General features: G+C 45.7%; 1 protein-coding gene across 1 annotated transcript; it reads right to left on the bottom strand.

Annotated features, from left to right (window-relative positions):
- Positions 1–375: 375 nt before the first annotated feature.
- CAPNS1 (calpain small subunit 1) lies at positions 376–22,644 on the bottom strand. Its single transcript, XM_082231332.1, has 11 exons — positions 22,520–22,644; positions 15,271–15,505; positions 8,060–8,093; positions 7,194–7,283; positions 6,423–6,480; positions 6,102–6,166; positions 5,676–5,744; positions 4,780–4,858; positions 3,523–3,639; positions 2,470–2,528; positions 376–2,249 (listed from the first exon to the last, which is right to left on the bottom strand). Exons 2-11 carry the CDS (start codon positions 15,486–15,488, stop codon positions 2,223–2,225), a joined length of 816 nt encoding a protein of 271 aa, XP_082087458.1. The 5' UTR covers positions 15,489–15,505; positions 22,520–22,644; the 3' UTR covers positions 376–2,222.
- Positions 22,645–26,179: the final 3,535 nt, after the last annotated feature.

Genomic DNA, 26,179 nt, shown 5'->3' with positions numbered 1-26,179 from the left:
TCCCAAGGAGCAGGCGTCTTTTAATTTCGTGACTGCTGCCACCATCTGCAGTGATCATGGAGCCAGACCAGGAGCTGGGTTCAAATCCCTCCCTTGAAAACAAAGCTCACTACAGTAACCTTGGGGGCCAGTCATGGCTTCTTAGCCTAACCTACCTCACGGACTTGTTGTGAGGATTAAACGAGGATGTGGAGAGAGCCATGTCCGCTGACTTGAGCTATACTTGAAATGCAAGGTAGGATGTAAATGCGATAAATAAACTTAACGCAATGTTCCCCCAGGTCTGAATTGAACAAACAGAATCTGTTCACCGAGAAGAGATTAAGCCACCGGGTTTGCCAACAACAGAGACAAAAGACTGATGCCTGGAGCGGATTGTTCTCATTGCACAACTTTTATTCTTGCGTTTAGAAAACAGAGGGAGTGTTGGGAAGAGGCACAGGCAACTGGCAAATTTTTGAGGCAAGGGTTTCTCTCTGCAATCCGACAGAAAGGCAACCCTCCCCCTCCCTGTCTTGGATATCTTTTTTAAAAAAATAAAAATCAAAGGCACACATTCTCTTCATCTGGCTGGAACAGCTCTTTCACCAGGTCCCAGTGGAACAGACAGCGGGTGATCCTTTTCCTACAGCTGCTCGAATTTTCAAAATTAGACAAATTTACAAAAAAATAATGATAATCCAATGCAGGACAAAACTCTCCTCGTGATCACCCATTCTAAGCGGGGTACATCAAAACAGGATGTTGTTGGAGTGGGCAGGCGTAAAAAAATATTTTTTATTTGGACATCCCTCCAGGGCTGGTATCTGAAAAATCCAGACTTGAGAACTGTTTGATTTCAAAGAGCCACGTTCCGAAATTCAGCAATAGAGGCAGATACTGGGGGGGGGGGGATTCTCTGCAGGTTAAAAATGCGAAGGCACCAAACAAAACTCTTTCACCAGTTTTCTGGATTCCCAAGTTGGGAAAACTCTACTGTAATACCAAGTAGGGCCACTAGAGGGTGATGGAGCAACATGTTCAAGGAAATCTGTTCTAGGAATACTTATCATTCAAGGCACAATATATATAGAGAGCGAGAGAACCAGTTGTCTTTCTACTCTTTTATTCCTTCAAAATGCATGCATAGAAATTGCATATGTATTGCAAGTATAGAGCTCAGGGGGGAGAGTCTGCATGGCAGTCTAGTCTCCATGCAATTTGCAAAAATAAAATAAAAAGGTACATTGTTTTTAAACTGCCAGGAAGACTGTGGTTGCACAAAGCAAACATTTCGCAGTTGCCCTTGGGCAGAATCATACCAGCTGTTCCTTGATTTTTAAAAAATATTTTTTTAATAAACTACAAGCCTCTATAACTGGCGTTCCTTAAATAGTTTTGGGCGGACTTCGGCTGCTACTGACCTATTGCTTTTGAAACTGCATCCATGCAAAGTGCTACAGGGGATCACTCCCCGGTTTATAAATGGGGGGGGGCAATTTCCTTCATTTGTGGGGTGCGTGCTGTTGCCCTTCACGTCAGTCTAGTCTGACTCCCATCACAACACTCCTGGCCTAACTTGCCCATAACAAATGGAGTTAAAATGGCAGACAAGAGGAAGCGATGGATTTTTTTATTCCTGCAGGGTTCTCAAGGATTAGTGGGGGCAAACTTCAGCCACAGTGCAGAATTCGCACACAGAACACACGCAACCGCCGTTGCAATCTTGCCACCAGCCCAGACACAGGTCCCCCAAGGAGAGCTGTGGCTTTGCTAGGGGTAAGAATTTCATATTCAGGTCCTCTCAGCTGTCCAGTTCCTGAAATGAAGGCAATTGTTCCGTCGTGAAACTATAGTGAATTATAGAATCTGCACGGGCACCGTGGTAAACCGAGGCAGCCTGGGGAAAGGAAAAGCAAATACCACTGCAAACTGGAGGCTTCTTTCAAAAAGACACCCATCCGCTGTTAGTAAACAAAACAGTTAACGTAAATCTGTATTAGCACTTGCTTTTCTAATGGAGGTTAAAAATGCAAAATAAACAAACATAGTAAAAGGGGGCCCCTGTTGTTGTTTTGCTTTAGCAAAGGGAGTTGAAGAGAAACTGAAAAAAGAAAAGAAAGGGATTTATTATAGACTGGGAGGACTGCTGGGCAGATGTAGCATGGAAGTTCTAAAAACAGTCCAGAAGAGGCTCGGTGATGTCGGAGGGTGGGGAGCGCAATCCCACGGGCAGGCTGGCCTTATGAATACATGGTGAGCTGCAGCCACTGGGGAAAAGAAGAAGAACGTCACTCTCCACATCCTCTCCAGGTTTCTAGTCCTCATCTTCCAAGCATCTCACCAGCCCAACTCCTTCCCCATCTGCATCTCTCCGTCTCCTGCAAGCCGGTCTGCTACTCCCCTATCCTGCCCCATATCCCACCATCTCACCCATAGCTTCCTCACCCTGGATCATGCAGTGCAACAAGAGTCAAAAGTTTTCCTTACCTCCTTCAAGCTCACACGAATCTGCCCGCTTCCATCCCTGTCCAAAGATTTGAAGGCACCTGAAAGCAGAACGGATACGATACGATCATCTTTATGGTCATTGTCCCATACAGAACAATGAAACTGAAAACCTACATCAGACATTCAAAAACCAACAAGCCTGCTATCCCGGGCTGATTAGCCCCCTAAAAACTCTGATACCCCATAATTAAATACCATATACTCCCACACAGAGTACCTTACACTGTGTTTAGAACCAGAATTGCATTTGCGTAGAAACTGTTTCTCAGGCGGCTAGTCCTAGTCTTTATAACCCTGGACCTTCTTCTAGAAGGCAGAAGCTGAAAGAGATCATTTCCGGGGTGCGCACTATCCTGCGCTATCTCTGCAGCTTTCTTGTGGCACCTGGGAGCGTAGATTTGATCCAAGGTGGGAAGAGTGCACCCAATTATTCTCTCCGCAGTCTTGACAACCCTGGACAGCATTGTTTTTTCCCTGACTGTGCAGCTCCCAAACCACAAAGACCATAAGTTAATACAGTGGTACCTCTGCATACGAATGGGATCCGTTCCGGATCCCCATTCGCATCCTGAAGCGAACACAACCCGAGTCTCCGCGTCTGCGTGTGTCGCGATTCGCCGCTTCCGTGCATGCGCGTGACGGCATTTTTACCATCTGCGCATGCGCAAGCGGCAAAACCCGGAAGTAACGTGTTCCGTTGCTTCTGGGTCGCCACAGAGCGCCACCCGAAAGCACTCAACCTGAAGCACATTTAACCCGAGATATTACTGTATCAACACGGAAGTGTTCTGCACTTAAAAGCCATAGCCTTGAAGTCGGGGATCAGCGATGCCCTTGGCCCAGGCCATGTTGACATTCGCACAAGCGGGTGCAAGGACTCCCGTGCAAAGGCAGCCAGCCTCAGGGCGGGGTCGCCAGAGGCAGGCACCCTAGCTGAAACCAGCAGCTGCTCGAGAAAGCTCTTTTTGGATAGGAAACAAGTCACCCGCAAGGGATCCCTCTGGCAGAACCCCCGGAGACACGCCAACTTACGAAACATGGCGTCCAGGCGCACCAAACAGCTGATGAAGTTGTCAAAGTCCATGTTCCCGTTCTCATCCGAGTATCTGCGCACGATCATGCTGTACAGCTGCTCATTCAGCCGGAAGCCTGGCAAGGAAAGGGGGGGGGGAGTTGGAGGGCAGGAGAGAGGGAGGAGATAGTCAGAGAACAGCTCTCCTATTATAATTATTATTATTATTTGCTGTTTTGTTGTTGTTGTTGTTTATTCTTTTAGAGTTTATACATTTCATTAGTTTTACCATCAATTTAACATTTCAAAGTTTTTGACTTCCTCCCCCCCCCTTTCTGTGGTTCCTTAAATTTATTTCTTAATACCTTCTGCATATCCAAATTCATTTAATTATCTGCTTTAAATATATACTCTTATGAAACTGCAGGTTATTCCAATAATAATGTTTTTATCTGTTTGCAATTTATCTGTAAATATTCAATAAACCATTTCCATTATTTTATAAATTTATCTTGATTTCTTATATTCCGGTACGTTTTGCCATTTCTGAATATTCCATAAGTCAGAGAACAGGTCTCGATTCAGAGCACTCAGGGCTGATTTCCTTCAGAATGGAGAGGTTGGATCTTCTTGCAGCCCATGGGACTCTCCAGAGTCTCCTCCAGCACCAGAATTCTAAAGCATTCATTCTTTGGCGATCAGCCTTCTTTATGGTCCAGCTCTCACTTCCATACATCACTACTGGGAAAACCATAGCTTTAACTATACGGACCTTTGTTGGCAAGGTGATGTCGCTGCTTTTTAAGATGCTGTCTAGGTTTGTGATTGCTTTTCTCCCAAGGAGCAGGCGTCTTTTAATTTCGTGACTGCTGTCACCATCTGCAGTGATCATGGAGCCCAAGAAAGTCAATTCTCTCACTCCCTCCATTTCTTCCCCTTCTATTTGCCAGGAGGTGGTGGGACCAGTGGCCATGATCTTCGTTTTTTTGATGTTGAGCTTCAGACCATATTTTGCGTTCTCCTCTTTCACCCTCAATAAAAGGTTCTTTAATTCCTCCTCACTTTCTGCCATCAAGGTTGTGTCATCTGCATATCTGAGGTTGCTGATATTTCTTCCGGCAATCTTAATTCCGGCAAGGGATTCAACACCCTTTTAACAAACTACAACTCCCAGAATTCTTTGGGGGAAGCCAGGACTGTTTAAAATGATGCCATAGTGCTTTAAATGTATGGTGTGGATGGCGTTTTTTAGGTACCCAATCACGTTTGCCCCTTACCTGCTGCCTCAAAGGCTCCTGGGAGTTCGCTGCTGCCGATGGTTCCAGATCGATCCGTATCAAATTGCTTGTAGATGCACTGATGTCCGGACAACCCCAAAATTGGGGGGTGGGGGGTGGGGGGAGGAGAGCAAAAAGACAGGTAAGGCAAACAAGACAGATAAACAGAATAATGTCCTTCCCAACCCAAGACTCCACAACAGCCCAGGGTGGATAAAAATCCATGGTTTTTTAAAAATAAAATTTTGAAAAATCATATTTTTTAAAATTTAAATCGGATTTTTAAAACAAAATGCTTTTGGAGGAAAAATCTTTCTAAAGATAGTTTTCTGTTTAAGTTACATTATAGTCCAAAGGCTATTCATCAGGAAAAAGGAATTTGATTTAAGTTTTTCATGTGTGCTAAAACTCAGTCTAACCTTTTTTTTAAAAAAAGAAAATCGTTTAACCACATCGGTTAACAAACATGGATACATATGCTATAATGTTATTGTTTTAGTTAAATAAATTGTTTGAATTGTTATGAAGGAAATGATTATTTTTCTCCTTCCAATGAAGTACAGCAGAAAAGTTGTCCAAATTTAAACAATTTCGTAATTACCTGCCTGTGTATTTCCAATAGTATAACCAAATCAGTCATTTTTTACATAACTGTAAAAACTACTCTGAAAATTTATGATTCCAAAAATGAAACCTTCCTCTGGTTGCACATATTAAGGGGATGCCAACAAGGCTGAACTTTTCTGTAAAACAAATGATTTAAATCAAGTCTTACTGACTAGTGATTTAAATTGTGATTTAAATCAATTTGATTTAAATCAAATCCACCCTGCCACAGCCCCATCCCAAAAAAGGGGTGTGCTAGATGCAAAAAAATAAAGAAAATTCCATTTTACCTGCCACTTCTTGATGTTGTTCCAGAGGTACTTGAATTCCTCAAAGCCCAGTTTTCCGGTTGTGTCGCTCTGCACAGGGCACAGTCAAGGAGCAAAAAGCCACAAGCACGACAAAAATCACACACCCACTGTTTCGTTCAGAATATTTTTTCCTTGTTTTCCTCCTCTAAAAACTAGGTCAGCGGCTTTGTTTCCACACCCACTTCCTTCTTTCAAAAGCACAATCTGCTTTTCCCCCCTGGGCAATTCAGCTCCAGGGACCAGGCATTCGCCCCATAAGATGCACAGACATTTCCCCTTACTTTTTAGGAAGAAAAAAGTGAGTCTTACGGGGCGAAAAATACAGGGCGTGTGTGTGTGTGTGTGTGTGTATGAATGCAGAGGGAGCAAAACCCAAACCCAGACCCCCAGCTGGCAAGAGGATACGTCCATGACGGCCACCATGCTGCGACAAGTGTCAATCCCAAAGCCGTCCGTCTTCAAGTCCGGATCTGGAAAGGAAGAGGCAAAAGGGGGTTGAGACCAATGGCGGAATCAGAAGCCGGAAGCGCCAGCCAGCCAGGGCGGACGGGACTTGGCTGTGGGGAGCTCATCTTCCACTAGCTCCAGCCAGCAAGACCAATGGTTGGGGTGATAAGGGTTAATAGGTACTGCAATAATAAATATGAGACACTCCCATCAGTGTTGGCATCCCACCGGCTCCCAATGCCACCTATAGGCCCCAAAGGAAACTAATCTTCCACTTACGCCGGGTGACCACTTTGTTCAGGATGTTCATGAGTTCTGTGGCGCTGACTTCCATGTCCTAGGACAAAAGAAAGGGAATGGTGTTTTACTCAGACGTAAGGCCCACCGAGTTCACAGAGAAAACTGCAGCGGAAATAGCAAGAGATACCAACAATAGAAAAATGGCAGATGAAGATGTTGGACGTTTTGGAGCGGGCCGACCCGACTGGAAGAATCCGCGACCAGAAAGGAGTATCAAGAAGATTGGAAGAAATTTAAAGAATATTTAGCTAAATACTGCAATATAAGATAAATAGAAAATTCTTGGAAGAAATTAATAGGCTTAGGGGTAGAATAAGAATATGTGCTAGTAAATATTAAGGATTAGAATATCAATAAAGGAGAAGAGGTTAGTAAATGAAAGGAGTTAATATCATTAGAAATATGAATTTGGAGTAGTGTTAAAAAGGTGATATAATGAAATTCAGTTAGAGGGGATTTGAGGAAGTCAGTTTTCAATGTAATGAAATTAGGGATTTGAAGTAATAATTCCTTTTTGTGTCCTTTTCCCTTTGTTTTGTAATGTTTTTTCCTTTTTCCTTGTGATAAATGTGAAAATCAATAAAAAAAAATTGAAAAAAACCAACAAAATAAAACCTGTAAAGGACAGGTCGGAGTCGGGACTGGTTACTCACGAGCAACCACCATTGCCATCTGACACATCAGGCTAGTCCTCAGTGTTTACGGAAAGGCCACCGGGGGGGGGGTGGATAGAGAGACAAAAACACTCACGTCTCCCGCCAGCTGCACAAAGAGTTTCCGGAACTGCCGCTGTTCTTCGCTCTCGTTGGCTTCGATGTTGGAAAAGTGGCTGCGAGGAGGCTGGGAAGAGAGAAACAGAGAAACACGGAATTGGACGAGGGCCGTAGCTTGGAAGGAGATAATCTGTGCAGGACGTCCAGGGTTCAGTTCCTGGAGGACTTGAGAAAACCCACGCCTGGAAAGTTTGAGAGCAGTGTAGGCTGGGGGGACGGACCCAGCCTGCCCAATTCTATTCCATAAAATCCCAGGCAGCGGCCAAAATCAAACTTCTGGCAGCTTCCTGAATCGGCAGCCCAGTATCCTGTCTCCAGCGCAAGCGGCGATGAATGCTGCGCAGCAAGAAAAATGGAAGCGACAGGAAGAGTAAGAGTCCAACCAAAACAAAAAGTCTACAAGGATTGGAGAATCTTTAAAGAATATTTCGAAAACTATGGAATGATAGGAAACATCTTGGCAGAATTAGACTGATCCCTGTATTGTATAAATATAAGTTCGTAGGGAGGTAAAAAGAAATTATATAAGAAATATGTAACTGTGCGGTATAAAGTAATGGGTAGACAAAGTATAGTGAGATTGATTAGAGGTCAGTTTTAAATTTCTTTTCTATAAATGTTATAATTGTGTTCAATACCAGGAGTATATATGATGATAATTGTATTAATCTTCTTATAGTGTGGTGGTTGGTTTGGTTTTTCTGTTATTTGTTTGTTTGGTTGCATGTTTGTTTACTTGTATGTACATCTGTTTTTCATCAATGTATTTATTTTAAATTAATAAAGATATATTTTAAAAAGGAAAAAGGGGGGAAAGGGGAAAAATGGAAATGAAGGACTTACCGGTGGTTCTGGGTTGTACTGAGCGGCTGCTTCACTGATGGACAGCAGGCATGGAGGACAGAAAAGATAAACGTGATCAGTGGTGGGTCTTTCATTATTATTATTTTAATAAAATATTTATTGAAGATTTTAAACAGTAAAACACCATACACATCGTCAACCCAAAGACAATAAAAAACACCATCACCAAAATAAAAAAACACACACAAAGAAAAAAGAAAAAGCATCGAACAAAAAGTCATAAAAAAGAGATAAAATATAGTTCAGTTTCATTAATCAGCTTTCCATAACCCTCTTTTCTGACTCCCTCACATCTCCCTTTTCTGTGTTCCCATTTAGAAAAAATTGTTCAGCAATACTTCACCTTCTCTCCAAGCTTGTTTTAAATTGTACGTTTCAGCTATTATGTCTCCAATTTTACCCTTTGTTGTCAAATATTTAAATACTCAATCTTGACCTAATATTATTCAAATTTCACCATCGTTCTTATAGTTAGATTATTTTCATACTCCTCTCTGCTAAGTCACTAAAGCCATATTATCTTTATATCCTGCATCATTCTAGCATTCATACAATTTACAATACTTTTGTATTTAAGTAGTCCTTAAATTTTTTCCAGTCCTCTTCCACTGTCTCTTCTCCCAGGTCTCCAGTGGAGGGTCTTTCAAAGCATCGCCACGGGAATGGGTGGTTCAATACGAGCAGGACTACAATTCCCATCAGCCCCAACTGAGGTTTCCCCGGGCCTCACCCAAAAGCTATATCCTGCTCTTCGAGAATTCATAGAGGAGTTCATAGAATCAAAGATTCGTGGAGCTGGAAGGGATCCCCAGGGGCCATCTAGTCCAACCCCCCAAACAACCTCTGCTTAAAAACCTCCAAGGAAGAGGAGTCCACCACCTACCAAGGGAGACTGTTTAGCTGCCAAACGACTCTTACTGTCAGAAAGCTCTCCCTGATGTTGAGTCAGAATCGCCTTTCTTGTAACTCGAAGCCCTGGGTTCGAGTCCTACCGTCCAGAGCAGGAGAAAACAAGCTTTGCTCCATCTTCCATGGAGGTTGGGTGGCCATTTGTCGCGTATGATCTAGGGGGTTGGACTAGGTGACCCCCCGACGTCCCATTCAACTCTACAGTTCTATGATACTCTGTGTGTGTCTTTACAGTGGTGCCTCGCAAGACGAAATTAATTCGTTCCGCAAGTTTTTTCTTCTTGCGAGTTTTTTGTCTTGTGAAACACAGTTTCCCATAGGAATGCATTGAAAATCAATCAATGCGTTCCTATGGAGACTGTCCGGGGACAGAGGGGAAGCGCCCCTCTGTCCCCTCTTTTGAAGCAAGGGGCGGAGAGGAGAAGATCGCTTCTCCCCCTTGCCGCCCCTTGGTTCAAAAGGGGTCCGGGGAGAGAGGGGAAGGCTCTGCGCCTTCCCCTCTGTCCCCGGAGCTTGCGGAGCTGGCAACAGGGAGAAGCGATCTTCTCCCCACCGCCCCTTGCTTCAAAAGAGGTCCGGGGACAGCGGGGAAGACGCGCTGCGCTTCTTCATTTTGCGAAGCAAGCCCATAGGGAAATTCGTCTTGCGAAGCAACTCGAAAACGAAAAAACCTTTCGTTTTGCGAGTTTTTCGTCTCGCGAGGCGTTCGTCTTGCGGGGCACCACTGTATTTCATAAAGTGCCATATTTTTCGCTCTATAGGACGCACCTGACCATAGGATGCACCTTGTTTTCTCCTGCCGCTTCGCTGAAGGGGCGCTGCGCAGAGAGGGGGAGATTTTTTTTTCCTGTTCTCCCCCTCTAAAACAAGGTGCATTCTGTGCATTCAAGGTGTGTTCACCCAAAGCCTCCGGAGCGCAGTGGGAGTTCCCACTGCACTCTGGAGGCTTCAGGCGGCTACCTTGGAAGCCTGGAGAGCGAGAGGGGTCACTGCGCACTGCGCACTGCCCCTCTCGCTCTCCGGGCTTCAGTGAAGGCAACCTGAAGCCTCTGGAGCGCGGCAGGAGTTCCTGCTGGGCTCCGGAGGCTGCAGGTTCCTTTCGACCTGCTCTTTGGGGCTGGCGGTGGGAAGCGCTGCTTTCCCCCAGCGCCAGCCTCAAAGATCCCTGAAGCCTTCGGAGCGCAGTGCGAGTTCCCGCTGTGCTCCGCAGGCTTCGGGGTTCCTTTTGCTGAAGCCGGGAGAGCAAGACTTCAGCAAAAAGAACCTGAAGCCTCTGGAGGGCAGTGGGAACTCGCGCTGCGCTCCGAAGGCCTTCAGGCAGCTATCCGTGATGCCTGGAGAGCAAGAGGGGTCGGTGCGCATCAACGCCTCTCGCTCTCCAAGCTTCAGCGAAAGCAACACGTAGCCTCTGGAGCGCGGAGGGAGCGCTCCCACTGCGCTTCGGAGGCTTTGCATTGCTATCGCTGAGGCCAAGGAGCCTGCATTCGCTCCACAGGACGCACACACACATTTCCCCTTCATTTTTGGAGGGGGGGGAGTGCGTCCTATAGAGCGAAAAATACGGTATATACACCGCTTAATTGTTTGTTTGTTTCTAATATGGTTTACAAAACAGCAAAACCAAGTAACAATGTCAAGTACAAAGTAACAAGTAACAAAGAAAAGTAAAAAGGATACTTTAAAAGAGGCGCCCCCGACCTTCGGCCCTCCAGCTGTTTTGGACTACAATGCCCATCATCCCTGACCACTGGTCCTGTTAGCCAGGGATTATGGGAGTTGTAGGCCAAAACATCTGGAGGGCCGAAGGTTAGGGTGCCTGCTTTAAAACATACAAAAAGTAGAATATTAAAACAGATTAAAATTACTTCAACTTTCCACACACCTGGGAAGACAAGGTTTTTAGCGGGCATCAAAATGCAAGAAAGGAAAGAAAACAACAGTAACATGTCTCTGTGTGTGTGTGTGCGTGTGCATTTGCAAGTTTTAAACCAAGCTTCTAGCCCTCATGGTCTCAGGGAAAAGCTTGGAATGGTGGGAACATTGCTTTCAGAAAGCTCAGAAGCAGGGCTGACTTGGAAACATCGTGCCTCATGCTGTGGCCTTATTTGCACACAGGATAGCTGGAAAATTCCAGGCATGATTCAGCAGGAAAAGGAAGAAATGACCCATTCCCCTCCCAGACCTACAATTCACAGAGAGGTTTAACAGTCAATCCCTCTCAGGGTTAGAAACTCAGATATATAATCTAATTGCCAAATGGCACCTTAGACCCGGGTTACGGTCGCCACAATGGAAAGTCGAGGCTCCTTGCCCCTGAAGATTATTATCATTATAACTATAAATATCACTATCATCATATATTTACCACTTTATATTTTAAATAAGAAATCTCAAAGAAGTTGACAACACCTTAAAACATCAAATCAGGCAATCCAGAATAAAACAAATTCAAGCTCCAAAGAAAATATCTCAGATCCTTCTCTAAGTGCCATTCTGCTTTTCCCAGTCGCCAGCCTGGTAACCAGAGATCTCTGCAATTTGACCCGTGCCAGTCCCAAAACATGCCCGGATGATTTCTGTTTCTTCTTCCCAGGGAACTCTGGGAATTGTAGCTTTGCGAGCCGAACAAGGGTCTACTTACGACTCTCAGTGCCCTTAATGAACTGTAATTCCCATCATTTTGGGGGGCACGACTTTCTAAAGTGGTAGCATGGTTCTTTATATATATCTGAAGGAGCGTCTCCACCCCCATCGTTCAGCCCGGACACTGAGGTCCATCTCCGAGGGCCTTCTGGCGGTTCCCTCATTGCGAGAAGCAAAGCTACAGGGAACCAGGCAGAGGGCCTTCTCGGTGGTGGCGCCCGCCCTGTGGAACGCCCTCCCTTCAGATGTCAAAGAGATAAACAACTACCTGACATTCAGAAGACATCTTAAGGCAGCCCTGTTTAGGGAAGCTTTTAATGTTTGGTGTATTACTGTATTTTAATATTTGGTTGGAAGCCGCCCAGAGTGGCTGGGGAAGCCCAGCCAGATGGGCGGGGTATTAATAATAATAATAATAATAATAATAATAATAATAATAATAATAATAATAATAATAATTCCTCCACTCAAGAACCCTGGACTTCACTCCCGAGAGTCCAAACTTCAGCAGCAAAGTTGTACGTGGTACAATAATAACTGCAATCCTCAGTATGTTTACCCTGAAAGGAGTGTCCCAACGTTAAGTGGGACTCACTCCCTAGGTAAGCGTGTTTGGGACAGAAGCCTAACTCTTCTTATGATAGAGAAGACTTGGGTTTCATCCCAGCTGCTGGTGGCTGTTTGGCTTGTTGACCCAGGTTTCCCTGCATGCTAGCAAACCAGTCTGACGGTAAACACGAACTAGCCGTTCAGCTACCAGCCCATCTCTGCAAACAGTGGAAGGAAAGGTCCTCAAAGGCAAAATACTGTATTTTTCCGTGTATAAGATGCCCTCTATTTTGGGGAACTAAAAATTAAGAAAATGGGGGGGGGGGGATGTCCGGAGTTGTTGTTGTTTTTTTTTTTGGGGGGAGAATTGCACAGAGTTGTTGAGCAAAAGCCACCAAACGTCTTACCGCTCGCCACCAGCTGCTGCCATTCACCCACACGAACACCGAAGACAATCTCAGGCCAGCGGCAGCAGCCAATCACTCGTACCCCTCTGCCCTACCAGTGTATAAGACGACCCCAATTTTTAAACATTAATTTCACAAAAAAAATACAGTGGTACCTCTGGTTGTGAACAGGATCCATTCCGGAGGCCCGTTCACAACATGAGCAGAACACAACCCGCGTCTGCTCATGTCGCGATTCGCCGCTTTTGCGCATGAAGTCATTTTGCACGTCTGCGCATGCACGAGCGGCAAAACCCGGAAGTAACTCTTTCTGGTACTTCCGGGTCGCCACGGGACGCAACCTGAAAACGCAACCCAAAGCAAACGTAACATGAGGTATGACTGTACTCGTCTTATACATGGAAAAGTACGGTACTTCCCAGGGGAGGAGAACTTTGCCTTTCCTTAGTCCTCAGAACACACATAAACCACTTTGGCTTCCAGGACTGGGTAGAAGGAGAAGACGGAGCTGGGAGCCTGCACAGGTCTTCAGCAACCAGATGTTGCAGTCCACCCGGTTGGTGAAGGATGGCTTAACCCACCTAACCCCCAACCCAAAGGACAAGGAAGTTTTGCCCAAAGCCCAACTCCATCATGAACCTCCTACCCCTGAACTATGCAAGCTGGTGATTGCATGAACAACTGTTGCCCGAGTTTGGTTTCTTCTTTTTCCTCTTCCCTCCTCGTCCTGTTTGCCTTGTGTGCTGTCTATTGTTTTTTTCTAGATTGAAGGACAGCGGGCAGGAACCGTCTTAGAATCATAGAATTGTAGAGTTGGAAGAGACCACAAGAATCATCTAGTCCAGTGGTTCTCCAGCTGTGGGTCCCCAGATGTTGTTGGACTACAACTCCCATCATCCTTGAGCTCTGGCCTTGCTAGCTAGGGGTGATGGGAGTTGTAGTTCAACAACATCTGGGGGCCCACAGGTTGAGAAAGGCTGATCCAGTCCAATGCCCGGCAAGGCAGGAATCTTTTGCCCAATGTGGCGTTCGAACGGATAACCCTAAGATTAAGAGTCTCGTGTTCTACTGACTGAGGTATGCAATTGTCTTGTTTTGACCATCTGCATGTAAGCCACTCCAGAGCCATTTTGCCTGAGGAGAGGGATTCAAATGCTCTAAATAAATCAATAACAAATAAGGAAGGTGAGTTCTGGGGCTGTGGGCTTTTGGGACTCAGTCCAGCCTAACCCTGCCGCAAAAGTATGCAAAGGTTTGACACTTAATATAAGCCATTCGCCTTGACATTGCTCTCTCTCAGCCACACAAACAGAAACACACACAGGAAATAAAGCAAGGTGACATCTGAACCACACGCCCACCCCAGATCCAGGTTCCTAAGCGATATTTCATTTCAAAATAAAAAAAGATATTGGGGATTGAGCTGATTTGCAAGTTATTCTTTCAGTTCTGGAAGCCTAATCCAAGACGTGTGCAATGTAGCAGATCAGGATTATGGAGAAAATAATTTTGCACATGCTCAGAGTTCCTCTCTTCTTTCATATCCCTCCCCATTTTTCAGGCTGGGTCTTGGCACTAAAAGCAGGTTCAGGGTCAGACCTGTGACTCAGATGAATCCATCTGCTGCCTTAGTAGCCTAAATAGTGAAATCTCTGATCACATTAGGAGGGAACTGACATATTTTGATTGGTGGAATCCAGTGAGAACTGTGGCTGGATGGATCCCAGATCGCTGGGCCATTTTCATGCTGCCCTGCCACACGGTGGCAGACAAGGTATCAGGCCATAATAATTTATACCTGCATCCCTCTGCAATAATTTGTGGTGCGTTAAACGCTTGGAAGAAAAACTACCACTGTCTTTCCTTTCTGGTTACCTGGTAAGCAGGCAAGTGGCTATTTACAAGCCAGTTACATAAGCAATATAATAAACTCACTAACTGCCAAAAATTTGGGGGAAAAGAAATAACACCGACAAGAAAAGAATGGCAGGATAAATCATTTGACTACACTGAAATGGCCAGACTGACAGAGGCAATTAGGGGGTCAGTCCAAGCAAAAATTTCAAAAAGAATGGGGAAAACAGAGAACACCTTAAAAAGCAGTCCCCTCAAATTAATACTTGGGCTTGTTTCAATTAACTTCTGCAGGATAATTTATGGTACTTAAGTTAAAAATTGTATTAAAAAGGGGGGGGGAATAACAAACTATGATGGAGACAGTTTACTAAAAATGAAAAGAGAACCATGTAGAGAGGATGAAGGAAGCCAACTGGAAGAAAGGAAGAACAGAATTATGGTGTGTGTGTGTGTTGTTCGCTATTTGTTTTGTATAAGTTTAGGTACGTTGTTATGGATTATGTGTACAGTCATACCTCGGGTTAAAGCCACTTCAAGTGGCGTTTTTTTGGGTTATGGACCACCAAAATCCAGAAGTACCGGCACGAGTTACTTCCGGGTTTCGGCGGTTGCGCATACGCAGAAGCGCTGAATCGCATCCCGCACGTGCGCAGACATGGGTTGCGAACGCTGTGGGTTGCGAACGTGCATCCCGCATGGATTACGTTTGCAACCCGAGCATCCACTGTATACTTTTTTTATTTGTTTTTGGTTGTGGTTTTGCTGTTGTTTGTTTTATAAACGTTTGTGTATATGTTGTAAATAAACTCTTTTTTTTTAACTCACCTGATGGCGCTGATGACTCCTCCCAGGATCCCCATGGCTCCGCCTCCGCCTCCTCCGCCGCCGCCGCCTCCACCGCCTCCACTCCCCCCTCCACCACCTAAAAACCCTCCGATGACATTGCCAATGTTGATGTTCGCTCCCCCGATCTTGATGTTGCCCCCTCCTCCTCCGCCGCCACCTCCTCCTCCGCCGCCAAGGAAGTTTTTGACAAGGAACATTTTCAGAAGTGTTTTCTCTGTTTGGAGAGAAAAGAAAGTTTGTTTAAAACACACACACACACACACACACACACATGCAACTGTGCAAGATGAACATTTCGGTGTTACGTCGGTCGCAAGTTTTGTTATGCGTAAAACACATTTCATGTAACGCCTCGTCACATTTTCTTAATGCTAAGAACCTTAAAATTAGAGAATTAAGCAGCAGGTCTTTCTTTTCTTTTGTTAAGGGGGGAGAATTACACAGTGTGTTTTTTTACCAACATAACACACCCAGCCAACCTAAGTCCTATTGTGTAACGCGAATCTGATTCTGTTCCCAACTCCTGGCCCTGAACTGTATCCATTCCAATTTGAATAAGAGCTACTATTTAACATTTTGCGCCCAAATTCCCCCCCCCAAAAAAAAAAAAAATTCTCTACCCTCCCCATCCTCATTTTCTTTTGTGCCGTGTCTGTTATATAGTAATCCTGCAGGGAGATATTCTGTTGCTTTTCCTGACTCTGTACAAACTGCTCAACCCTTTTGGTTGAAGGAGGGGTTTAAAAAAATCTGAATAAATTAAGGGGTAAATTCACACATCTCTGTGTAAGCTTCAAGGAAATAGGAAGAAACCTCCAAAGACTGACAATATAATCCTGTGCCCACAGACTGGGAGAAGGTCCCATTGAAATCAATGGAGCCCTTTCTTTCTTTCTTTCTTTCAGACTCACATTTATAGGATTACACTGTAAAGTACAAAACTGGAATAGATTTCTGGATGTTATTTAACAATTTACAGGGTGTAACACCCACCCACTCCAAAAAAAGGGGGGAGAACCCCCTCTGCCTTTACTTCTTTTTAAAACTAAACTATGACCCTTAATATTTAATGCACATCACTTAAGAAGACAGGCGAACTAATGCCAGTGTACTAGAAGAAGCAAGGATCACCAGTGTCGAAGCAACGATTCTTCAACACTAACTTCGTTGGACTGGTCGTGTTGTGCGGGTGCCTGATGCTCGTCTTCCAAAGCAACTACTCTATTCCCAACTTAAAAATGGAAAGCGTAATGCTGGTGGTCAACAAAAGAGGTTTAAAGACGCTCTCAAGGCAAATCTTTAAAAATGTAGTATAAACACCAACAACTGGGAAACACTGGCCTGCGAGCGCTCCAGTTGGAGAACAGCCTTGACCAAAAGTGTTCTGGGCTTTGAAGACACTCGAACTCAGGACGCAAGGGAGAATCGTGCTAAGAGGAAGGCATGCTTGGCAAATCCACACCGGGATCCACTCCTGCCTGGAAACCAATGTCCCCACTGTGGAAGGACATGTGGATCCAGAACTGGCCTCCACAGTCACTTACGGACTCACTGTTAAAACCGTGTTCATGGAAGACAATCTTATTCGGCTACAAGGGATCGCCAAAGAAGAAGGAGGAGAAGGAGGAGGAGGAGAGGAAGAATGGTGCATGTTGTTTAAAATGTCTCCATCCTGTTTTCTTTCCCAAAGAATACTCTAAGAGGTTAATAGTAAAAATTCTGCCTGTACTCAAATGCTAGATATCAGCCTCGTAGAAGCTAGCGTGCCTGAGAATAGTTTCTGGGGGGTCCTTGCATGAAGTGGGACCCCTCCTTGCCGTGGGGTGGGGGGTCAAAGGCATAACATGCAAACAAGGAAGCCGCTGGGTTGCAACAGTTAACCCCTCCCTCCACAAACTCTGTATCCAGACTATTTTAATGTGGCACACCCCCTCCTGGAGGAACGAGAGAGATCAGGGGATTTTGAAAAGCTCAGGGAAAGGTTTTTAGTCACGCTTGGAAAAAACAGGCTTAACTTAATGGTCACTGTTCAAAAAGGTAATCACCACTCCTTGTACTTTTCCTGCATTTAATTTCCTACTGCCCTCAACAAGGCCAGATTTAGGTTTGATGAGGCCCTCAGCTCCTGGAGGGAATGGGGCCCTTTATATGTCCAGCTGTCCTGTGTCCACAACAAATTGACGCTGTTTTTTGTGTTGAATATATGCTAGATGGTAATTTATGGACCTCATAGGTATCTCAAGCCATTTGCACATGTTGCCCTGCAACTAGTCCATGCAGAATGTAGGCACCCTATATATAGATAGGAGCAAACCAGGGTATTTTAGGGAGCAGGCTAGCAGGCAGGGCCCAGGACTTACATCACAGGAGCCTACACAACACAAAACATGGTTGCTGTAGGTAGGTTTTGTTTTATTTGTTTTTTATCTTATATTTTGGAAATGTACATCCAGGTTCTTTTTTCCTTTAAATTTTATGGGGGCCTCAAGAGAGTGGGGCCCTGAGCCATAGCTTGTTTAAAGGTAAAGGGACCCCTGACCATTAAATCCAGTCGTGTCCGACTCTGGGGTTGCGACGCTCATCTTGCTTTATTGGCCGAGGGAGCCGGCGTACAGCTTCTGGGTCATGTGGCTAGCATGACTAAGCCTCTTCTGGCGAACCAGAGCAGCGCATGGAAACGCCATTTACGTTCCCGCCGGAGGGGTACCTATTTATCTACTTGCACTTTGACGTGCTTTCGAACTGCTAGATTGGCAGGAGCAGGGACCGAGCAACGGGAGCTCACCCCGTCGCGGGGATTCGAACTGCCGACCTTCTAATCGGCAAGTCCTAGGCTCTGTGGTTTAACCCACAGCGCCACCCGCGTCCCATACACCTTTGCATTAAAGGTAAAGGGACCCCTAACCATTAGGTCTAGTCGTGGCCGACTCTGGGTTTGTGGCGCTCATCTCGCTTTATTGGCCGAGGGAGCCAGCATCCAGCTTCCAGGTCATGTGGCCAGCATGACTAAGCCGCTTCTGGCGAACCAGAGCAGCGCACGGAAATGCCATTTACCTTACTGCCGGAGTGGTACCTATTTATCTACTTGCACTTTGACGTGCTTTCGAACTGCTAGGTTGGCAGGAGCAGGGACCGAGCAATAGGAGCTTACCCAGTCGCGGGGATTCGAACCGCTGACCTTCTGATCGGCAAGCCCTAGGCTCTGTGGTTTAACCCACAGCGCAACCCGCGTCCCTTATAGCTTGTTTAGCTTATGCATAAATCCAGCACTGGTCCTCAATCTTAACCATTCCCACCCCTTAACCATGTGCGTCTCTTTGTGCGTCTGTGTTTGTGCGTGATGTCATGTGCGCATGTGTGAACCTGCAACTCAGGATAACCCTGCCTTCAGGTAGAAATGGACTGGGGTCCAGAAACGTTTCTGCCATATTTGCAGGGGGTTGGACTAGATAACCCTCAGGGACCCCCCCCCATCTCTATAATTCTATGAAATATGCTGGACTTACAGGTGCCATGAAACTCTTTGTTGGTTTTTGTTTTGTTTAGTTTTTGCATGTTCAACCTTTCCTGGGAAGGGATATTTGCAAATCTCGTCACACCCGAACAGCGCTAATTCTGGGTTTAAATGTTGGTGACGAGCAGCAGAGGACACGGAGAGGGAATTTGGGCGATCGGAGGGGGCAGCGGGGAGAGAATGCAATCAACTTTTCCTGCTCTAAGCACTCCTTGTCCCCACACCCTCCCACAATACTAGATCTATAGTAGATCTAAACAATACTATAGATCTATACTATAGATCTAAACAATACTATAGATCTATACTATAGATCTAAACAATACTATAGATCTATACTGTAGATCTAAACAATACTAGACCGCAGGGCCTGCAAGACGGAGTTGTTCCGCTTGGCCTTTGGCTTGGAGCCAATTTGATTCCCTCCCCCTCTTTCTTTTTTCCTTTCCTTCTCCTCCTGCGATGAGGCTGCATTTTAATGTTTTAATGTTGTATTTTAATCTTGTTTTTAAGTTGTATTCATTCAACTTGTTTTTATTGCTTGTTAGCCGCCCTGAGCCCGGCCTTGGCTGAGGAGGGCGGGGTATAAATAAAAATTATGTTTAAAAATATTATTATTATTATTATTATTACCTGGGAATCCTGACATCCAGCCTCCCCAAACCTAGTGCTGATGGGAATTGTAGTCCAAAACATACAAAAGACACCATGTTTGGCCAAGGGTGTGTGTGTGTGTGTGTGTGTGTGCGCGCGCATTATAGTTGGATAAAACTGCTCAGACTTCCCCGGTTACTTCTTTCTTCCCAGCTAGTAAAATCCTTATTTTTCTTTCCAAAGCTGCAAAGACGACCCAGATACCCCATGTTTCTTCTTTTTAATCTCATTTTCCACTAGATTGTTAACCCCACACACACACAAAAGGAAATCACTTAAGAGCAGGACCCTCTAAGAAACATCGCTGACGTTTGGAGACAGGAAGGCATTTAAGAAATGTTTTGGGGGCACCAGTTTAAGACGGAAGCTGGAAATGTCCGTTCCAACATTCCTGTCTTGTGGGATTTTTGTGTGTGTGTGTTTTTGGAGGAACTTTGCAGGCCTAACAGGCTGGCGTGTCTGTCGGGTGGAGTGAAACCGGATTAACTGTCACAGGCTCCTCCCCGGAAGGAACTCTGGGGTGTGTAGTTCTGCGGGCGCTTACGGATCTGCCTGCCAGAGCCTCCTCATTCACGGCCTTGCCTACAACTCCCAGGGTTCCCTGCGGTTACAAAAAAGGGTCTTCTGTTTAAACTGCGGGCAGATCTTGAGCTTGTTTGGAGGTTCTAGCAGGGGAGCGCAGCTATCGTATACCCTTGACCGAAGAATGGTACACTCCTTCTATCTGGGCATAGTCGGCCAATTGGTGTTAAAGAAGGATAGAACTTTTTTTATGTATGCCACAACAGCAGCAAGAATACTCATCGCAAAGTATTGGAAGACACAAGATTTACCCACCCGGGAAGAATGGCAGATGAAGGTGATGGACTACATGGAATTGGCAGAAATGACTGGCAGAATCCGAGACCAGGGAGAAAAGTCGGTGGAAGAAGATTGGAAGAAATTTAAAGACTATTTACAGAAATACTGCAAAATTAATGAATGTTAAAGGGATGTTGGATTGAAAACAAGCGGTGTTGGTTAAAAGATTAACAAGAATATGTAAATATGGATTGATAATGGTGGAAAATATATATTTATTATAGGTTAAGATGTTGAGTAAGGATAAATGATAGAGGGTAAGGGCTTGCTGAATTAAATATCTGAACTGGAATACAAAAAGGGAGGTGTGAGGAAGTCAAGAAACTAGTGAATGAAGTATAAGATAAGAAAACACTAATCTTTTTTCGGTTTTGTTTTTTGGTGTTTTTTATTCTTTTTCCTCTATTCTGTTAACTGTTCTCTATTGTGTACCTCTATGTGTTTTGTTTTGTATTTTCTCATTTTTGTAATTTTTTTTTGGTTTTTGTATTCTATGTTTAAATTTTGAAGTTTTTGATTGTTTAATAAATATTATTTTAAAAAAATAAATAAATAAACTGCGGGCAGATCCGCACATTCAAAGAATAGCAAATGTGCATTTAAAGCACATGATTCCCACCCCCAAGAATCCTGGGAACTATAGCTTCCCTTCACAAAGCTACCATTTGCGGCGCCCTGAACCAAACTACAGTTCCCAGCGTTCTTGGGGTGAAGACCTGCTCTTTGAATGTGCATTGAATATGCTTCAAATGTACGGATCTGCCCTTTGTTGGGGTCCAGGCACGTTTACCTGGGAGTAAGCGCCACTGTGCGCAATAGACTTCCCACCCCCACAAAGGTTTCCTGGAAATGTAAGAATGCTTCGGACTAAAAGGATGGTTTGGCGTCACGAAATACAACAAAAGTGGAAGATGGCTGCGCTGAAACCTTGAGATCTGGGCCGGGATCCAGACCATTGCAGCAGAGGAAAATGTTCCAACACAAGAGGAACCCTCCCCAATTCGGAGAGCAGCTCGACAGAGAAAAGAGGGATCTGTTGACTTCGCTGGATCTAATATTTTGCAATGGTTTGTGGAGGAGTTTGCAATAGTGTTGCCTAGGAGAGAGAGTGTGTGTGTACAGCCCTATAGCCAAAGGAGATGTGAGAATCGTAGAATTGTAGATTTGGACGGGATCCCAGGGGTCATCTAGACCAACCCCGGGAAGCAGGGATCGGGGCTAAATTGGGGCAGCTTGGGGCTGGGAAAACACACAGAGAGAGAGGAATCCCTAGACAAAACTTCTGCAAAGTATTAAATCCTGTAAGGTGAAAGGATTAAGGTTACCATACGTCCCCGTTTCCCGGGGAAAGTCCCCCGATTTACAGATCAGTCCCCACACAAAATCGATCGAAGTTGAAAAGTGTCCCATGATTCATTGGGGAAAAAAATCTGGTAACCTTAGAAGGGATCCCTTACTAGATTATCTTGCTCCCAACATCATATGCATCTCATTGTAGACCCCATAAAGTTCCTGGAACTTTTGAAGGGTGGTTGGGAGCCATCGTTTGTGGAGCGGCCTCGGATTGGGTCCAAGGGCGACAGATCCCAGGAACGGATACGGGACCCATAACGGGAAAAGTTGGGCAGGAAAGGAAAAGCATTCCCAGCGGAAAACCACCAGATATAGGGGGATCCAAGAAAAAAGAGGGCTATTGTATCCAACTAAAGTCTACTCAGAAAAACACCCATTAAAGTCAATGGGCCGAGGTGAGGCATGTACATTAATCCCAATGGGTCTACTCTGAGTAGGGTTGACAATGACGACAGCCCGGATGATTTAGGGTGGGTGAGAGATCTCCTTCGAAGGAGAGGAGATGTGTGTGAAAAGGAAGGGCGAGTTTGCAGCGCGGGGGGGAGTAGATTACAAAACGGAAACTAATGCTGAGGGAGAGCAGGGCGGGATCTAGTGGGCGCCGGATCGTGTCCAAGTGGGCTCCAGGGGATTTAGAGGGAGGGGAAATGGGCAGTGGACAAGATTTAGGGCAAGGGAGCCAGAGGAGGCCCAGTGGAGGAAGTAGATCCTCCCCGTAGTTATTAGTGGGGGGGACCAGGATCCACCCGTGATCTCCCCAAGGGATCTACTGCCTGGAAGGGGGAAAATAACCCAGTTGGTGCCCAGAACCAACCTGCAGGTCCGGATCTGCCCCCAGACTCTTACCTTGTGGCCGAGGCTGCTGCGGGGTCGCTTCTGCTGCGGGCGGCTCTCCGTCGGGTCCGCTGCGGGATCTACCACGCCCGAGCGAGTCACTGCAGCGGAGCCGCCCGGAGGGCGCCGCGGGGTCCTAGCGCCCGTCCCCTGGTCTGAATCCTGCGCTGGGGAAAGCTTCACCGGTTGAATTTCCGCCTGCCGTGCCAGAAAAAGAAAAGAGAGAGAGAACGAGGCTGAGATCGGCGTTAAATGACTCTTTCTTTTCCTTTTTTAATAGTTTTTGCTGAATTTTACAAATGCTATATTCATCACAATTCATGTTTTCAACAAAATAGTATATAAATCCCTACCTTTCTTCCCCCAACCTCAACTTCAGGTTCATTAAGTATTTCCTTCTCCTGCCTGTTGTCTTTTAGTTACATTTTATAATCTTTCAATTAAATATTGTTACAGTCGTTTCAAATTTTTTTATCATCTTTCCCATCTTACATCTTTTTTGTTTGTTTTCTTCATTGTGTTTAGGCAAACCCTGCTAGTGGCTAGTTAGTTTCCCCTTTAAATGACTGTTTCAAAAGGCTAGATAGAGGTCCTCTATATATTTTTACCCGTGAAAATCTACGAAAGCATATATATATATATATATATATATATATGGAAAAATATTTCAACTTAAATAGAAATATTTGTGAGTAACAGATTGGCCTAGGATGTAACTCTGTGAAATTGTATAATATTATGGATTGAAGTCAAAATGAAAAGAAATAAGGATGTTAATTGAACAAGTAAATCTTATACGAAAATAGTGTTGGAAAACTGCTACGATGAACTATTTGGAAACTCAGCCAGGGGGATTTGAGGGTGGGATTAGTTAAGATAAATGTTTTGTGTGTGTGTTTGTTTTTTGATCTTGTGGTGTTTTTCTTGTTTGCTGTTGTGTTTGTTAAAATATTGGAAAACCAATAAAAAAAATTGGGGGGGGGAATATATTTCAGATTCCCCTTTCTCACCCCCACCTCCACCTTCCAAGGCAGTCTACCACTAGGAATTGGCAGGCATCACTGGGCAGCAACACACCGTCTTGCCTTCACGCCCCCTGCCGGTGGGCTTGTCTGTTCCATCATTTATTTCTAAAAACAATTTTGTAATTATTATTATTATTATTATTATTATTATTATTATTTATTTATTTATACCCCACCCATCTGTCAGGGTTTCCCCAGCCACTCTGAGCTTTCTACAAGCAAGGAGCCACCACTGCAAAGGCCCTGTTCTTGTCTTGCCACCCCCGGACCTCCTATGGAGGGGGCCCAGGGAGAAGGGCTTCAGATGATGATCGCAGAGCCCAGGATAATAATGATATAATTATAATAATTTATTATTTATACCCTGCCCATCTGGCTGGGTTTCCCCAGCCACTCTGGGCGGCTTCCAACACAAAACTAAAATGCAATAACCTATGAAACATTAAAAGCTTCCCTAAACAGGGCTGCCTTTAGAAGTCTTCTAAAAGTTTGGTAGTTATTTTTCTCTTTGACATCTGAAGGGAGGGCGTTCCACAGGGCGGGTGCCACCACAGAGAAGGCCCTCTGCCTGGTTCCCTGTAACTTGGCTTCTTGCAGGGAGGGAACCACCAGAAGGCCCTCAGCGCTGGACCTCAGTGTCCGGGCAGAACGATGGGGGTGGAGATGCTGCTTCAGGTATACTGGACCAAGGCCGTTTAGGGCTTTCAAGGTCAGCACCAACACTTTGAATTGTGCTCGGAAACGTATTGGGAGCAAATGTAGGTCTTTCAGGACCGGTGTTATGTGGTCCCAGCGACCGCTCCCAGTCACCAGTCTAGCTGCCGCGTTCTGGATTAATTGCAGTTTCTGGGTCACCTTCAAAGGTAGCCCCACATAGAGCGCATTGCAGTAGTCCAAGCGGGAGATAACCAGAGCATGCACCACTCTGGCGAGACAGTCCGCAGGCAGGGAGGGTCTCATCCTGCGTACCAGGTGGAGCTGATAAACACTGCCCTGGACACAGAGTTAACCTGCGCCTCCATGGACAGCCTTGAGTCCAGAATGACTCCCAGGCTGCGCACCTGGTCCTTCAGGGGCACAGTTACCCCATTCAGGACCAGGGAGTCCCCCACACCAGCCCGCCTCCTGTCCCCCCAAAACAGCACTTCTGTCTTGTCAGGATTCAACCTCAATCCGTTAGCCCCCATCCATTCTCCAACCTCCTCCAGACACTCACACAGAACCTTTCAAACAACAAAGAGCAGTTTGCGAGGGAGGAGCGGCTCCTGCTTGAGACTAACAATCCGATGCGGCTCCGAATTAATGGATTGGCATCAGGCATTTCCCCCACTCCGACCAGAGAGAGCGAACTGTTGGTTTTACTCAGGGAGGAGCAGCCGGCAAACTTTGCGAAGTTTGTTCGGCTCGCTTTCTCTTCCTGCTGGCGAACTGGCTCTGCCGGTTCCTGGACTGCAGCGAGGAAGCGGAGCGTGTCCGATCCGGAGTCACGCCCCCCCCCCCGGATTCCGCTGCTCGGCCCCAGCAGCTTCTGATTCAGGCGCCAGGAATGCGCCCGTGGGTGGGTGGGGGGGTGCCCAAAGGAGGCGACGCCCTCTTGCGGGAAGAGAGGGGTGGGGTCCGGGAGCGAAGGCCTGCTTCCTTCCAGTGACAATGCGGAGTCACTCCGGATTAAGGCCAAAGCGGTTGCCAACTCCTGGAAGCTGTACTGAAATCTATTTCCTCCACCCAGGCCCAGGGGGGGGGGGCATATGGGCCACTTGGCCCGGGCCTCCAATTCTAAAGGGGGCCTCAGTCAGCTAGGAAAGCATTTTTAAATGTCAATACTTAAAATAATCCTTTTCCCTAAGTATTTTTTTAAAGCACTGTTGTTGTTTAGTCGTTTAGTCGTGTGACCCCCTGGACCAGAGCACGCCAGGCACTCCTGTCTTCCACTGCCTCCCACAGTTTGGTCAGACTCATGCTGGTAGCTTCAAGAGCACTGTCCCACCATCTCGTCCTCCGTCGTCCCCTTCTCCTTGTGCCCTCCATCTCTCCCAACATCAGGGTCTTTTCCAGGGAGTCTTCTCTTCTCCTGAGGTGGCCAAAGTCTTGGAGCCTCAGCTTCAGGATCTGTCCTTCCAGGGAGCACTCAGGGCTGATTTCCTTCAGAATGGAGAGGTTTGATCTTCTTGCAGTCCATGGGACTCTCAAGAGTCTCCTCCAGCACCAGAATTCAAAAGCATCCATTCTTCGGAGATCAGCCTTCTTTATGGTCCAGCTCTCACTTCCATACATCACTACTGGGAAAACCATGGCTTTAGCTATACGGACCTTTGTCGGCAAGGTGATATCTCTGCTTTTTAAGATGCTGTCTAGGTTTGTCATTGCTATTTTCCCCAAGAAGCAGGCGTCTTTTAATTCCGTGACTGCTGTCACCATCTGCAGTGATCATGGAGCCCAAGAAAGTAAAATCTCTCACTGCCTCCATTTCTTCCCCTTCTATTTGCCAGGAGGTGATGGGACCAGTGGCCATGATCTTTCAGTTATTTCAATGTTATTTTTCTCTCTACTTTATTACATGATGAGACAACGTTCTGCAAGCACGCTGTAGGCCTGTCCTTTCCATGTGTTCCATTCTTCTTAGGAACAATAAAACCGTGCCAAATAA

The sequence above is a fragment of the Podarcis vaucheri genome (assembly GCF_965113315.1).
Source record: "Podarcis vaucheri genome assembly, chromosome: 7".
NCBI lineage: Eukaryota > Metazoa > Chordata > Lepidosauria > Squamata > Lacertidae > Podarcis > Podarcis vaucheri.
The sequence above is the reverse complement of the archived record's forward strand: the minus strand, read 5'-3'. Positions and strand labels throughout refer to the sequence as shown.